This window comes from Ochotona princeps, chromosome 19 (genome assembly GCF_030435755.1).
Source record: "Ochotona princeps isolate mOchPri1 chromosome 19, mOchPri1.hap1, whole genome shotgun sequence".
Lineage (NCBI taxonomy): Eukaryota > Metazoa > Chordata > Mammalia > Lagomorpha > Ochotonidae > Ochotona > Ochotona princeps.
In genome coordinates, this window is record NC_080850.1 from 23,960,306 (window position 1) to 23,972,651 (window position 12,346).

Genomic DNA, 12,346 nt, shown 5'->3' on the forward strand with positions numbered 1-12,346 from the left:
GAAATATTTGATGTCTCCACTTGGCCCACAGTGGAGAGACCAAATTCCTTCTTAACAGTATTTGAGCTGGCCTCTTCCTGAAGCCTGGGAGACTCCAGGAAGACTGCAGAAAGCAGTGGATGGGGACCCCAAACTGGGTTCCAGAATCAACTTGGTTGTGTATCATTTGCTTCTCCTCCTCCTTCCTTAGTCCTCACTTTGCAAATGCTGTGACCATGGGCTCTGTGTCTCAGTTACACGTAATATCCCCAGAGCCCCAGCATGCTTCCAGTCCCTAGCAAGTAGCAGTAAATATTTGTGGAGTGAGTCAGTGAGTAAACACTCAAGGAGCTGCCATCATTGGCTTCCATTAGCACCCGTGTGCTGGAGGTCACTTTTGTCCTCTGGAGTAGCCTTTGTTGCTGTCTGTTTGTAGATGGAAGTGAGTCTGCCAGTGAAGAGATGCCTTTGTGCTGTGGTGGACACACAGCTTCTCTTTGGCTCAGGCCCTTCTCCCATGCTCCTTTGTGTCAGGCGAGCCCCACAGCCCCTCACTTGCATGTCCATTTGATGCCCGCCACCAGATGAAAACCTCTCTTGTTCCACTCAGCACAGTGTTGCCATTATAGCTCCAAGTAGGGGAATGACAAGCCTGCTGGTCCAGCCGGACTCCAGAGAGCGCAGATACAGATCGTAGAGGCTGCTGCTGGGAGAAACAGTTTTACTGGGTGGATGCAGGCTTCTTCCCAGGCCAGTCTCTATTCCAGGATAACCAGGGCTCCTGTCTGCACACAGCTGTGGATTCTAGGGATGCCTCTGCTGCAGAGAAAGGAGCTTTTAATGCCCAATACTGCATGAAGCTTTCAGGTTGGCCAGGATTTGGCTGGGGTTTATCCTGTCCTAAAAGTCATGTTGAACTTTGGTCTCAGGCAGTGTTGAGATCTGGTTGGGTCTTTAAGAGGTGATTAGGTCATTAAAAGGGATTTAATTATTTTGTGTGAGTTCTTGCCCTTGAGGGATCCATTAGTTCCTGGAAATGTGACTCCCTCACTTCCTCCAGCTTCCGCTCTTGCCAGCATGGCATGTCTGTGCTTGTGCACCTGCCCTTCTGCTTTCTGCCATGTATTGTTACACTGTGGGATCTTCAGGTGCGGCAGCCCATCCTGGACTTCCAGCGTCCAGCGCTGTGAGCTGAATGAATGTCTCCTTTAGAAACTTCTCAGGCCTGAATATTATGTTAGAGCAACACAAACTGTACTAAGACAGGATCCTTCCCCAGGAAAAGAGTATCTGCACTTCTTAGGTGAGGCTCACGTGCCTGAGCACCCCTGGGGCCAGGCAGAGCAGGTACTGTGCGTGTCACCCGTAGTAGGAGTCATGGGGGCCATGCCAAGGCAGGGCCCCATACTCTGACCGACTTAGTCCTGCAAGGGTCACATCTTCACATTTTTCTGAAGAACCCAGAAATCCAGATTTTAGTTTGAAGTCTCTTTTGATTTAAAAACATTGTTCACTAATTTCTAGTGTTTTAGAACATTGCAAGAGCCAACTTAAACCCCATCTATGGGCCTAAGCTTGTCCACACTCCCCTAGTGCCAACCCATGTGGAAATTTGAGGCAAATTATGGACCCATTACGATCTCTGGAGGGGCAGGCGTAGTGGCTCAGTGGATTATAAGCCGGCACTTGGGGTGGCTGTGTGCCATATCAGAGTGCTGGTGTGGGTCCTGGAAACTTCACTTCTGATACATCTTCCTACCAAAGTGCCTGGGCAGCAGTGGATGATGGCTCAAGTGCTTGAGTTCCTGCCACCCATGTAGGAGACCAGGGTAGAGTTCCTGGCTGCTGGCTTCAACCTGGCCTAACCCTGGCTGGATGGGCTTCTGGGGAGTGAACCAGCAAACAGGGGGAGATCCAAATCCTTCTCTCCCCCTGCTCGCTCACTCGCTCTGTCTCTCTCTCACACACACACACTTTAAAAACCTACCTAACTACCTACTTAACTGTTAAAGAGTAGCAGTTTCCTGAGCTCCTGGAGAGTCCTAGCTGGGTGCCTCAGCCAGAGGGGACCAGCCCTTCTCTGAAAGGCTGGACTGCATGATGCCAGCTGTATCCCTAAGCTGCAGCTGACAGAAGGTGGCAGAGGTCCAAAGTGAATCTAGAGCTAGAAAAACCACAGAGCTGAGAGGAACCCGAGCCGTTAGCCAGTCTGGCCCCCTCATGTCAGATGGGGAAACACCAGGTCAGTAGAAGAGGAGAAATCTCACCTCAAGTCATGCAAAGCCTGCAAGGCTCACGCGCCTCTCAAGGGTTGCTGTATTCAGTCTGCGGGACCTGTTGATGAAGAATACGACTTTTGGACTAAGGAGACCTGAACTTGACATCTCATTCTGACTCTGCACAGTGAAAGGTAGCCTTTTCAACCTGTCTAAATCTCAGATTCCTCAACCCAAAACTGGGACTGCTAAACACTTCTGTTTCTTAAATGGGGCTGTGTGTACAGTGCTTGGAGCCAGGCCTGCCACCCAGTGAGTCTCCTCCCAATGCCAGCCAGCACTGCATTTAGGGAGTTAGTTGTGCAGTGGTCAAGTGCATGGGCATTAAGGTCAGGCTCTGCCACACATGGCTGTGGAATCTTGTGCTAATGACTCAAGAGAGGTGTGTTCCCTCAGTTATAAAATGAGGATACATGTGGCACCCAGAGGATTAAATGAGGCACGTGCTTAGCACAGTGCCTGACTGGGTTGCTCGTGGGCAAAAGTGTTGGCTCTTGTGCAGTCAGTGTGGGTTTACTCTGAAGAGGTGTCAGATGCTGACAGAAATACTCATGGGTGCTACAGTCACAGCCTCGTGCCCAGGCTGCCCCCTGCAGGGAGTTGTTTAAAAATATAATTTTTTTTGAAAAATTTATTTACTTTACTTGAGAGTCAGAATTATAGAGAGACAGACAGATAGAGGTATCTTTTATCCACTGATTTCACTCACCAAATGGCCACCGTGGCCAGAGCTGGACCAGTGTGAAGTTAAGACCCAGGAACTTCCTCCAGGTCTCCCATGTGTGTGCAGGGACCAAGTGTTTGGGTCATCCTCCACTGCTTTCCAAGGCTGCTAGCTGGGAGTTGAATTGGAAGTGGAGCAGTTAGGACATGAACTGGCACCTTGGGTGCTGCCAGCTCCACAGGCAGAGGATTAGCTGGCGTGCCACCACTATGGTCCATGCAGGTAGCTTTGCACAAATCAACCCATGGAAATGCCGCTTAGCCGCCCAAGTTCTGGTTCTGCGGGTGGGAACACCTCGCGCTCCTGAAGTGTGGACTAAGCTGGCAGTTCCCTAGGCCCTGAGGTGTACAAAGCAGTGTCATGTTGTGTGCAGGCTTAAGAACATAAACGGCCCTACTGTTTGCTCAGAAAGACAGATTGGCTAGGTTGTGGACAACAGTGCATGTGTTGCAGAGGCAGCTGTGTATCTTTGTGTGGCTCTGAACCTGTTATCCATGAAAAGCCAGCCCCTTCATACACTTTGCAATCACTGGAACTAGATTTGTCCCTTTCCTACGTGTTCAACTCGGCCTCTGTGGTGATTCCAATGCCCCACTGCATCCTCCCACAGAATGGATGCCTACACTATGGTCACTTGCTGTACAGCTTGCAGAGGAAGGCACCCAATGTTATCATTCATTCACTCTAGGAGTTAGTGCATTTGTCATGGTTCCTTCGGTTTCAAGTAACAGAATCAAAACTCAAACCAAACGTAAAAAGGGGTTAACTTGCTCAGGGTTCCTGAGAGGCTGAAGGAGTGAGGTTGACTTTGAGGCATGCTCGTATACTGGATTGTGGATAAGTCGCTGCGTTGTCTCCATTCCTTTGCTTTCTTTGCCTTTGCAGACCTTCCCCATGATTGTGAAGAGCCCAGCTTCCTTAGAGCTGAAGATGCCGGGTGAGAAAGGTTTACTCCTCTTCCTGCAGTCCCATAAGTGGCCAGGAGGGGGCACCCACGGTCTGCACAAAGCACAGGCTCTCAGTGTGTGAGAGTTGCAGAGCCTTCCAAGCTGACGCTCTGTGGGGCTGCTCCTTCCGGGTTGTGAGCCGGATTCCTCCTGGTGATGAGTTTTCCTGGGCTGCTGTCACAGAATACCACAGAACAAGTGGCTTAAGCAGCAACAATGCTACAAGTCCAAGGTCCAGCTGCCCACAGGATTGTTTTGTCGAAGGCTTCTCTCCTTGGCTTTTCTGTGTTGCCTCCTCATATGGGCATGCGTGCCACAGCATCACCATAAACAAATCTCTCTCTCTAAATATGTACTTATCTGTCTGAAAGGTAGAGTAAAAGGGAGTGAAGAAGAGGCAGAGATTTTTCCAATTGTTGTTCACTTCCCAAATGGCTGCAAATGGCTAGGGTTTGGCCAGGCTGAAGTCAGCAACCTGGGACTGTATCTGGTCTCCCATATAGGTAGTAGGGACTCAAATACTCGCAACGTCTTCCACTGCTTTCCCAGGTGGATTGGAAGTGGAGCAGGTGGAACAGCTGGAGTCTAACAGGTACTCCAATATGGGATGCCAGCATTGCAGGCTGTAGTTTTACCTGATTCACCACAATTGCAGAGCCGCAAATCTCCATGTCTTAGAAGGACACCCATAAGATTGGGCTAGAGCTCACTCTAGTAGTTCATTTTAACTCACTTACCCCTTTATAAACCTTTCTTCCAAATACAGATACAGGGGCTTAGGATGTGGACATGTGAAGTTGGGGAGCAGCATGATTCAGCTGGGAAGTACACGGAGGGATAGAGCCTACAGTAATACATCTAATTTTCATGGGAAATGCATGCTGAAAAACCTGCAAGGACTTAAAAATTCTTGCACCAAAATAGTTTATTTTTTAAATTAAAGTTTTTCCAAGATCTTTTTGAAGTTTCCTTGTATGACACCTCTGCTGCAGCTCATGGCCGCACACACGGGCAAAGGCCATGCAGCCTGGAGCAGCAGACAAATCAGAGGCTGTGTCCAGTGAAAATCTCCGATCTTGAGAGAGTCCGTGGGAGTACAGGAGGCTGAGAGTCTCGGCTTTGGATGTGGCTGATCCATCTCCACTTGATTGTCTGAGTCTCCTGTGTTACCTTCTTCCTGCAGCGTCTTCAGACAGTTCTTCCTGGGCTCCCCAAAGACCAGCACCACCAGGATACCGTGGGACTTTTTTTTTTCTCCTCTGGTCCTTTATTGGCCCCCTCCATTACTCCAGGCAGGCCGGGAGGCCCCCAGCCCCCCGGGTCACATGTTGTTGCGCTCCCGCTGCAGCCTCGAGTTGTAGGCGCATGACACGGTGTTCCAGGCGTCCGTGTAGTGGTCCAGGCACATGGTGAGGCACTTCTGCTCCGAGTTGTCCAGCAGCCCCTGGCTTCCCAGTACACTTGCAGAAACACTTGTCTGTCATCCTCTGCAGCAGCTCCTGCACCTTGGCCACGGCGATCTGCACCTTCACCTGCTCCATGATGAGCCCCGGGTCCAGCTGCCTGCTGCCCGTGCCCCCCAGGTCCGAGCCGAAGCCGCCCTCCATGGCACCAACATGCTGCCGCACACCACATTCCCTATGATTAGAACGCTCCATTGCCACTTTCTGTTGACAATGGGTTTTCATCCTTCCACAAGCAGCTACAGTGAGGACTTCTCTCATGGTGCCCTGCTTGTTTTCTCTGTAGCAGTTAACTTCCTGGGCTACTTCTTTTCTGCAAATTGTTTCTCTTGTGGGCCAGAGTACCTGAGGAGAGCTTTACCTTAGGGTGCCTGCCTGGTCACAAACGTCCAATAAGTAAATAGTTGCTGGCTGCAGGCATAGGTGGGGACCCAGAATATTCTGAAGCACCCTTCTGCACATTGGAGTCATCTGCCTGGAGTGGTTACGATGGGGTGGACAGGGTCAGTTGCTGCTGTGCAGGCGTAGGATGAGGGGTCAGGAAAGCAGTTATTTTAAAGGCGTACCTCATGCTTGGAGATGGTGAAACGTGAAAGAAGTGTGTGTCTTAGAAGAAATGCACTTAGCCTAGCATTTATTAACAAGAGTTCATGTGAAGTTAGTTTATGAATCACTTAGAGCTGCTGCAGGACTTCCCATGGGCTTGGCATCATGCATTGTGCATTTACAGAGGAAGGGAGCACTGCTCTCTTTCATGGCACAGAGTGTGGTTCACGTATCCAGAGGTCATTCCTTTTCTGCCTGGCTGTTTTCTTTCTTGTCAGCAGGGACCCTCCCTCCACTCCTGAGTTTGAAGATGTCAGAATACTCAGTTTCCCAGCTAGATCTGCGTGGTGTGACACGAGTAGAGGAATATCTGATCACAACAGAGATGCGAAGGCAACTTTCCTTCTTGTCTCGTGGTATCGCCGGGTGAGGGACATCGTGCCTGGGGTCAGAGCAGCCTCTTGTAAACATGAGATGAGAACACACTGATTGAGGACAAGAGCCAACATGAACTGCTGAACATGCTGCCTCGCACCTTGCACTTCTGGCTGTTGTCAATTGCTCACTCAAAAGGGCTGTGCCCAGAAAGAGTGAGCAGTTGGTCTCTCCAGTCAGATGGGCTGAGATTGGCCCTGGCACTATGTTGTGCTCATTGCATATCTAACTCAAAGCTGTTTCCTCATCTATGAGATAGAGATATTAATAATGATCACTTCTTGAGCCATTCATTACGGAGCCTTAGATGAGGTGATAGGTGTGATGCCCCCAGCATGGAATTCGCCACGCCATTGGTCCTCTTTAATGAGCAGCTATTACTTCCAATATTTTTGATCACAGAATCTCATTTATTGCTGGAATGTCCTCTACCTCCTCAAGAGACCCCACATTCTGTAGCCAGTAACAGCACTGACCTCATTAGCCTCTCTGTTATACAGAAGAGAAGCAGGCCAAAGCAGTAGCTTTAATATTGAACAGTGTGTATGGTTCATTCTCTCCATTGTCAGTCACTTCTAGTCACGCTAGGAACCACAGAAAGACACAGGTTTGGGTTGAAATGATGTGTTTTTATGGGAAAAAAATATTTAACAACAATAACAAAAGCCCTTCAGTCTCGCCAAGTTCTCAACCAGTGATAATGAGGCAGTTTCAATGATTGTGTCTGACTGGGGACATTTCTAAAGGGTCAGGGAAGCTGTTGACATTGGCCAAAGAGAGAAGTTACAGGGAGAGTGACATTTTAAATGTGAGTATACTGGACTTCCCCTCTGCTCCTTCCCCTATCACCCCTTCAACATACAGTCTCGTCCCAGCATACACAGATTCTTCCTGAACCTTGCTCAAATGCAGTCTCTTCCCAGAAGCTTTCCTTGGTTGGCACAGACTGCATACGCCTTTTCAATAATGTCACACACATACTTACTCACGCCTTCTCCAATCACTTTCTTCCCTACACCCATCATGCCTGGGTACCTGCTATAAGATACCCATGATGAATCGACTGTCTCCGAACCCAGGGCCTGTGTTGACTGATTCCAGTGTCCCCCTCCCCCATTCAGTGCCCATATCCAGCAAGTGCTCAGCAGCAGCAGGTGTTCCGTGAGGTTTGTTGAAGTCAGTTCTACATTGGCTACATCACATCACACTCATCTTCAGAGTCATAAGTGTCATTTGTACATCTTCATCCTTCCTATAAGACCTCAAAATGGTCTGACTCAAGGCATCTCCATGAAGGAACAGACCCCACTGCACATTACCAACTCAAGGCTGAAGGTTTGAAGAAGGGAGGAGAGAAGGTTAAGTTTCCACGCTGTTCTAAAAGGCAAGGAGGCAGAAAAGGAAGTCATTGGGGGAAGACAGGATATCTATGAGCAGTGTTGACCACTGCTTCACTCGAGAATCTCACAAGATTCAGCCTTCAGAAGCCTCCTTGAGCAATAGACCCTACCTCTCAGTAGGGTCAGGGATGGGCCAAGCCTAGGATGGTTGTTTTGCCAGCCCAGAGGCCCGGACCAGGACCTTCATCTTCCACTAAACCATGGTGAGAGTAGCTTGTCTAGTCCTTGGATGGGAGCTAAGGTGGGAACATAGCCCTGTGGTGTTGAGTTGTCAGGCACATAGATTGTAATAAGGCTGAAGAATACAGACTGCTGTAGTGGGCCTCTCCTTGAAAGGGCCAAGGGTGGGGAAGTGTTGGGAGCAGTGAAGGAGAGGAGGTCCCAGGAGGTCCCTACAGCTCAGATTCCAACAGGTGCCAGGCTCTGTCTCCCATGTCCAACTCCCTCTCCTTTGTTCTGATTCTCCAAGTCCAGGCCAGGCAGAGGGGGCCATTTGGAAATGATGGAGGGAAGGGAAGTGCCTTTTTTCTTTTCCTACCATGGGTTCTGGATTTGGATAAAGGAGAGGTTGGGGTCAAGGGCAGAAGTGGGAGGGATGAAGAGCTAAGGAGAAGCCAGAGCTGCATGACTCCTAGCCACTTCTCTTTATTGGAGTAGCCAGTGAATTTGAGGCTCACACTTCCATCTGTGTCATCCGCAGAGAGTGCTGAGCTCCTAACTGGGGATGTTGAGAAAATTCTTGGGATCTCCAAGGTGCTCAGTGGTTTTGGAGGTCACTGTGGATCCTCCTGTGGGAGGGCCCCGCTGGGGCCAGTAAGGTCAGCATCAGCCCTGGGGCCTTGGGCAAAGGGCTGAGAAGCAGAGAGGAAAGAGGCGTCTCTAGGCACCTTATCTAGGAACAAGAGTTGGACCTTAGGAGACTCAAGTTAGGAAGGACAGCTGTTTCAATATAAAAAGGATACTCTGTCAAAGGACAGAGTCCCCTCAAATCCCTTCCCAGGTCTAACAGCACTTAGAAAAGAGGAAGTAAGGAGCATAAAAATACCTTGATGATGTGAGCTTGCCTGACAATACAGAAAGTGAGTCTCTGGCAGGCAGCATGGCCCGTTACACAAGAGAGGGTTACACCTAGCTTCCGTGTTGAGAATTTACAGATATCTTTATAGAAATGCATATATATATTTATAGAGCCTCTGCCTAGAACAGCCGGGCTTGCTTCTTGAGCTCATTCCTCTTCCAGAGGGCCAGCCGATCAAACTCAGAGATGGTCATGCCGAAGACTTGGTAGAACTCTTCCTGGGACAGGTGGCGCTGCAGGAAGTGGGAGGAAGTGGGAGGAAGGGGACAGGGAGAGAACAACATGAAGAGGTCAGGTACAGCTGGGCAGGGGGAACAGCAGTGATCATCGGTTTTCCCCTCCAGGTGCGTGTGCCAGTCACGAGGCCTGACCATGGCAGGTGTGTTTGAATTGATGACTACATAGGTGCTGAATGAATGCACAAATAAATGTCATCCTGGCTGATCTGCTGGGGAGGCCTCTCCTGGCTATGGCTCAGTTGGTACTGAGGCTTCCCGTAAGCACTACTCCTGCCCCTTGGTTGACCTTTCTGCATCCCTGTCCATTGCATTTGCATTTGGGAGTATATATGAATAAATGCCATCCCCTTCCTCTTTGGTAGAAAAAAGATGAGGCATGTCCAAGGTTTTAGGGTGTGTTTTTTCTTATTGGTATGTTTGCAAATGGTCTGGAAAGTTGTGTTCATCAGGTCAGTTTTCATAGTTCTTATAGTTTTCAACGCACTGAAAATTCCTTTTATCTTGTTTTTACATCGAAAACAAAGACACTACATGAGCAAACATTGTTCTGTGTTCCATGGCAGATTTTTTTCTCTCCCTTTCTGCTTTCTCCCTCCCTTCTCAGCAACTGTGAAAATGTGACACATTGTTAAAAACTTTTAGCATTAGAAATATGCAGCATTTAGGGTAGGCACTGTGGCACAGTGGATTAAGCCACTGTTTAGGATGTCTACATTGTACAAAGGAGTGCGATTATGACACGGTACCTCCCTCTCGGGAGAGCCTTCTGCCAGTGGATCATAAAAGATAGTGGATGGTGTTTGGGCCCACTACCCATGTGGGAGACCCAGATGAAGTTCTGGGATCCTGGCTTAGGCCTGGCCCAGCCCTGGCTCTTATGAATGTTTGGGAAGTGAGGCAAAAGCTGGAAGACTCACTTTTTGATCAGTCCCTTTTTTTAAGTAGATGACAATAAACTTTTTTTTTAAGTTAAAGAAATATACAGCACTTAAAATGTAGTAAAATATTAACAGTTTGCATTTAGAGGGCAGGTGGATGTTCATTTTACTGTTAACTTTTCTATAGGTTGTAAGTATTCAAAATGAAACTTAATCTTGAAAAGAGGAAACATATGGCATCTATTCTACCTGCAGGCTGACTGTATTCACTGAACTGACTTGTTGCTGGAAATTATATCAGCCAACTGGGTGCTGGACATATTTCAGTGAGATGGGGTGTCCTAGTGTCCACCTCCGGGGTTCCACGAGGGTGAATGAGAGGACACTGGTCACGCACTCACCATGTGCCCAGCACTTGGAAAGCAGTCAGGCTCAACTGCTTCTCGTTCTCACCACAGTCGTTGTCTTTCTGCATGTCTGTTACGAAGCATGCTCTGGTCCTCATTTCCTCTGACTTCATCTCTTCCTCATTCTTCTGTGTACATGTCACTCCCCTCTACTGCGGTCCTCAAACATAAGACATCCTTACCATTCTCCCACCTGTACCACAGCCTTGGCCTTGGTTGCTGCCACTGTCTGCTATGTCCTTCCTTTCTGGAAAAGCCTGGCAGACTCCCTCCCCAACGTGCAGGCAGTGCTCCAGAGTCACAAATTAATGAGATCCCCCCTGACTCCTACTTAAAACAGCAACTGATTACCTCTCATGTGACTCCCCGTGCCTCTCATTGTGCCCTCCTTTTACTTTTTCCCTTAGCCCTCATTGCTTTCTAACACATGCTCTCACTTAGCTTTACTTGTGTTATGGCTTACAAGAATGTAAGCATTAAGAGGATAGGGGTCTCTGTTTTGCTTACTGATGTACTCTGAATACCCACAACAGAACCTGTTACACATAAGAGATTTCCCATGATTATAGCTTGGATGAGGAACATTTATATTCTGATGTCTGTGAGGACAGGGTCATGGTCTTCCTTCTTCACTCCTCTCCCTGAATTGCTGGAGGATATGAGGACAGTAACTTCAGCTCAGTGATTCAGCTCGAGATATGTATGAGATATTCCTGGAAGCTTTTTAAAAATAAAAATGCTTGAGCACTTTCTCTGTATTTTGACTAAACTGATCTATGACGAGGTTCCTGTATGGTAATTTTAAACAGCTCTCTGGGTAATTTAGATCTGTGCTTCTAGGCGTTCTGAACTACGCGTCCATCCCTTTACAGTGGCCCTCTGCTCTGCCATAGGAGCTGTCCCCTTCAGCACCACAGATATATTCAATGACCATTGTGGCAAACATGGGGAGAATCATGTGCTTCCATGGGCCGCTAACCCAACATACTAGAACTGGAGGGACTCAGAGCTTCTTGGCCCATGCACTCTTCTCTTCCACCTCAGCCCTCCACCTTGGGTGAATTCCTCAGGGTGCATATGCTCTTCTTGAGGGACCCTAGCTACCTCTTTTAGAAGCTTGCATTCAGTCCCACAAATACTTCTGATGCCTCTCCTAGCCCAAACACTATGGGATATGACAGGTAATATTTGTCCCTAAGAGGATTAGTGTCAGGCAGAGGAAATGGATAAATCAATGAACTGATACAAAGGAGAGTGTCAGGTGCTTGATCAGCACTCAGGACATAAGGCTAGGTAGAGGAAGCCAGAGGAAGAATCAAGGGAGCTGAAAACTAGGGTTTAGCAAGGTTGTCATGTAACTAAAGATGCCCATCTAGCAATGACAGATTCAGAGATTAATACTAGGGAGGTGGCTTGAGATGGATTTATGCTTTGATCTTCTGTAGTATCCTATCTACAGTAGCTTATTATAAGCATGAGTTTTAAATGAAATACTGAATCTGTGGCCCCTGGATGGTAGGCACCAAATCTAGCTCTCCTTGCAGCATGGCCTTCTGTAGCCCCAAGTCACTGAGCACACAGATGTTAATTGAATTAAACAGGAGGTAGCATAGAACAGTGGAGAGCAACTGTGAGCTAAGCAGCTTTTTCAACAAACGGTGTGATTTTAAAACCACCTATTCCAGTGATTTCTACTGAACCAGGTTAGACCAAGAGACTCCTGAAAATCCTCCAGCCCAAAGGCTCCCACCCAGTTTTCCAGACTTACCTCCAAGCGGGTCCTGTCTACATCCTTGGGCAGTCGGTTTCTCCCTCTTGTGGTCACCAGCAGAAGTTCATAAGGGTAGATCTAAGGAGAGAGGATTGGGGGTGTTTCCAGCTTAGGGAGGATGGTAGACTTGTTTCTTCCACCTATATTTTGTGTCTGGGCTCCCTCTTCTATCTAGAAAGGGCCAGAGGTGATATTTGGAGGAA

At 48.4% G+C, this 12,346-nt stretch overlaps 1 protein-coding gene and 1 pseudogene across 2 annotated transcripts in view; both read right to left on the reverse strand.

Annotated features, from left to right (window-relative positions):
* Positions 1-5,045: 5,045 nt before the first annotated feature.
* ABLIM3 (actin binding LIM protein family member 3) overlaps positions 5,046-12,346 on the reverse strand; it is a 111,893-nt gene continuing 104,592 nt past the window's right edge. The window contains exons 21-23 of the mRNA XM_058677278.1: positions 12,141-12,221; positions 7,952-9,081; positions 5,046-5,055 (exon numbers count right to left, since the gene is read on the reverse strand). Coding sequence (XP_058533261.1) covers positions 8,968-9,081; positions 12,141-12,221 — 195 coding nt within the window. The 3' untranslated portion in view covers positions 5,046-5,055; positions 7,952-8,967. The remainder of the gene's footprint in view (positions 5,056-7,951; positions 9,082-12,140; positions 12,222-12,346) is intronic.
* On the reverse strand, positions 5,086-5,546 carry LOC101519932 (mitochondrial import inner membrane translocase subunit Tim13-like; annotated as a pseudogene). The gene has a single exon (XR_009247139.1). The product of XR_009247139.1 is annotated as a mitochondrial import inner membrane translocase subunit Tim13-like (transcript).